The 4009-nt window shown below is 42.1% G+C and overlaps 1 protein-coding gene across 3 annotated transcripts in view; it reads right to left on the reverse strand.

Annotated features, from left to right (window-relative positions):
• Positions 1-4009, reverse strand: part of aatkb (apoptosis-associated tyrosine kinase b) — a 60689-nt gene that overhangs the window by 40213 nt on the left and 16467 nt on the right. Inside the window, exon 1 of one of the 3 annotated variants that reach the window (XM_014024333.1) lies at positions 3129-3288. The exons of the other annotated variants lie outside the window; for them this stretch is intronic. Coding sequence (XP_013879787.1) covers positions 3129-3273 — 145 coding nt within the window. The 5' untranslated portion in view covers positions 3274-3288. Of the gene's footprint in view, positions 1-3128; positions 3289-4009 lie in introns of those variants that run through there. 3 annotated transcript variants of the gene reach the window in all.

The raw sequence follows: 4009 nt of genomic DNA on the forward strand, positions 1-4009 counted from the left end.
TTGTTACAGTCATTATCAGACATTAAAAGATGGACTTCCTGACCCCAGGGGGGGCAGTGTGTGTGTGTGTGTGTGTGGGGGGGGGGGGGTTACTCCCTGACATCTGCATAAAAGCAGCTTTTCAGTAACAAAGCGTTTCGAGTGTAAACAGGCGAAGCCGCTCGCTCCGTGCTTTCGGCTGTTGATGAGAGGCGGCGGCCGGGTTTGATTATCCACCATCACAGACACTATCTGAAGTGGAGCCACACCCCCACCCCCCACCCCACCCCGCTGAGCGCCGCTTTCAGAGCGCGGGTTACCATGGAGACACTTTTAGTATATCAGCCTGCCTTACTTCAGTGTGAAATGGTTTTATGCTTGGAAACGGGGTATATTTGAAGTGCTTTTTTTTTTATTTTTAAAAATAGCATCTAATTTTAGTTCATCTTATTCCGAGCTGGAATTAAAAATGTTTTTTAAAAAAAAAAGGCAGAAACTGATTTAAAGAATTATGATTGTGCTTCATGCTAATATTAAATGAAATGTGTAAAACTGGAAGTGAGTGCTCTTTATTTAGTTTATTGCTGTTAAAGGTTTACATAAGAGCTCTAATAATTTCCTCTGCTGTTCACATGAAGACTGAATGGTTTCCTTACATAACCGGTCCTGTGTTCAGTGTGACGGAAGAACAACCGGGGTGGTTTTATTTATTTATTTATTTATTTATTTATTTATTTATTTATTTTATTATTCATTCATTCATTTATTCGAGTGGCTTTAATTCTCCTCGTCTCCATCAGGACACGCATGTTTCATGCTGAGGAGGACTCAGCTGAATATGAGCATCATCAGTGACCGAGGAGACGGGAGTCTGAACCAAGACRATAATTATTGAATCATTAATGGGTTCCATCAGAGGAAAACTGAATTAATAAAGATTCATTCAGGGGGGAAAAAGTGTGTTTCTGTTCATTTATGTAAACAGTTTGYATTAGTTTCTGCTTATTTGGTGTCTTTTGCTCTCATTTCTTGTAATTAAAGGGGACAAATCTGCAAAATCCACCTTTTTAACGTTAAAATACATTTTGCTGTGGGTGTGCTGCAGAGATATCTTTATATTCTGTTTGGGTCAGATTTTTAACCCGTTCAGTTTTCTCTATTTTTCTTTGACATTTTCTGAACTTCTAAATGAGGTACAAACTGGAGTGAACCGGTCTAGAAGCTGGAGGGGGGCAGGGTGTGAAGCACCTTGTTTGGATTTAAAGAAACAGCCTCAAAACGAGTTGATGTACACAAATGAGAATGAGGGCCATTGGAAAAAAAAGAATTCTGACTTTAATCTTAGAATTCTGAGGTTAAATTCAGAATTATTTTCCCCCCAGTGGCCATAGATCTGAGACATGCCTCAGAAAAGGGGCGGAGCTTGGAGAGTTACAATAAGGAGGAATTCAGACCAAAGCATTGRAGTTYCACATTATATAGATCCCAACTGAAASATTTAAATGTGAAAAAGAAGGATTTAAAAACAYAAATTCCCTTTAGGAGTTATGTATTTGCATTCATGTGAAGTCTTAGCATATTTTAGTTTTTCGTGATCTGAATCTTATAGTTGCATTTACCGTATTTATTAATGTATAATACGATCTCATGCATAATACGACCCCACCCCCATTTTTGAGCTTGAAATGCCTAAAAAATTAATCTTCAAACTACCTCCAATTTCATACAGACTTCAAGATTTTTCAGCCTTTGCAGTCTTTATTCATATCAGTAAAATGATCATTGGRCTGTTCATTTTATTTTAACAACATATGTACTAAAAGGTATTTTGACAACAAATATATATCAGCTGTAGCAGCATCATATGAATTCTGGCATTTTACACATAGTCTATCAGGAGGCGCTAACACAAAAGTTAGAGACTTCACATGAGATTTGGACCATCTTGTGGGGGAAAAGCAGATTACTTCCTACTCGCGAGCCCCCTCTGGTGGGGAAACTTTTTTCAGGGATACAAACTTTTTCAGAACACCGGTAGACGGCAGCCATTACAGACGAACATGTCTTTGTTGTTGTTCGAGGTAGGGTTGGGTATAATCGTATCGTGTGCAATTAATCGTCAGAAAAACATTAATCGATTATTTTTTGGCACTTGACGATTAATACGATTAATGCCACCAGGCAGACTGACTGAATAGTTCCCCGGTCAGTCCGCTCGGTGCTCCTCTCCACTTCAAATATGACGAACATTTAAACAAACTCTTCAAGTTCTGTATTTTGTTTATCAACACAATTTACAATTTGAAGTASAGCCTGAAGTCTGTGATTTTGACACAGTTTGAAAAAGATTTTTACGAAGAGCAAATCTTTTCCACTAAATTGGTCATGTGACTAGGACATAAAGGTGTCCAGGGACTCCAGGGGATTAATTGTCAAATTAATCATTATCAGCCAAACACCACAATTAATTGTGATTAAGTTTTTTGCCAATATCGCCCAACCCTAGTTCGAGGAGTGGCCCGGTCACACGCTAATGTCATTAGTTTGTTATCATTACTGATCTGCAGGACTACTCCCCCCCTTTTTCACATCATGTCTCCTGCCTGGATCTGTTATTATCTCACTCTGAAGCACGGAGGAGTGTCAGAGGTGAGCTTGTTTCAACTGCTTTTTACGACGCGGTCTCATTTCTGGCATTTTGTGAATAAAGCCGATATTTCAGTTAAAATACATAAGTAAAAATATTTATCCGAGTATAGTACTACCCCCCAACTTTATGGATGATTTTATGGATTTAATTTTACATATTATACTTGAATAAATACGGTAGTTGTTTTCATCCATGTTTGTTTCTTCTTGTCTCGTTCTCAGTGTCTGCATCACTTTGATCTGTTTCATGTTGCTGAGTTTTCTGACTGACAGAGCAGARTCCATCCCGTCTGGACTGCAGCTGTGTCCCTGGACCGGCTGTGTGGTGTGGGGCTGGACTCACAATCCAAATCAGAGCGAGCGATACTCTAAATATTGAATGAGTTGATCCGAACAAGAYGAAGCAGAAGGGGCTCGACTGAAGCCCAGAAACTGGAGCAAACGCTGCGATGCAACGTGCGAAGCGTCTCACATGCACCCCCGACACACCAACAACACACCATCTCTTTGACGTTCTGGATTCCTGCTCACATGAAGCGCCGACAGCTTTACTTCCCTGCAGCAGAGTGTGCAGGGAATGCAGGAGGGAATCAGCTTCCTCTCACTGCTGGCTGTCACTCCCCGTCGCTCTTCATCGCTCTTCATGGCAACACAAACATCTGAGGCTCCTGCGGCTCCCGCCTCACGTGGGGCTTCTGAGGAGGCTCGTCGCAGATATTTATCCCGTTCCCTCGCTCGGCCCGTGACTGCCCAAAGTGGCCTCAAACGCCGCAGAGAACGACGGAGTGAGAAAGCGTTGCCGTGGCAACGGCGTGGCGGGAGCGCGCACCTCGCGTTCTACGTGGGCGGGTGGCTCAGTGGGCTTCGCGAGTCAGCAGACGCGCAGAGCAGAACGTGTGTCAGAGAGGATCTCTTCAAGTTCAACAAGAGGATTTTAATCAGCTCCTCAGGAGTTTCTGGGAGGTTAACAGGAAATGAACCCAAACTACAAACATTTCTTTACCTCAAGGTTCACTGGAAACTGGTGATGTCATAAAGGGAGCATCCTCGAAAGGCTCAGTCGTTCACAAGCAAGGATGGGGCGAGGTTCACCACTTTGTGAACAACTATGTGTGCAAATAGTCCAACAGTTCAAGAACAACACAAGGAATTTAGTGATTCCATCATCTACAGCCCATAATTTCATTAAAAGATTCAGAGAATCTGGACAAATTTCTGCAAGGAAGCAGCAAAACTGAAAACCAACACTGAATGACCTTTGACCTTTCAGGCAGCCCTGCATTAAAAACCCACATCCTTCTGTAACAGATATTCTTCTGTGTTTGTCTGTGTCTCTTTCCTGTCCTCCAACCAGCCGGTCGAGGCAGATGGTCTCCTGTCC

The sequence above is a fragment of the Austrofundulus limnaeus genome, unplaced genomic scaffold (genome assembly GCF_001266775.1).
Source record: "Austrofundulus limnaeus strain Quisiro unplaced genomic scaffold, Austrofundulus_limnaeus-1.0 Scaffold419, whole genome shotgun sequence".
NCBI lineage: Eukaryota > Metazoa > Chordata > Actinopteri > Cyprinodontiformes > Rivulidae > Austrofundulus > Austrofundulus limnaeus.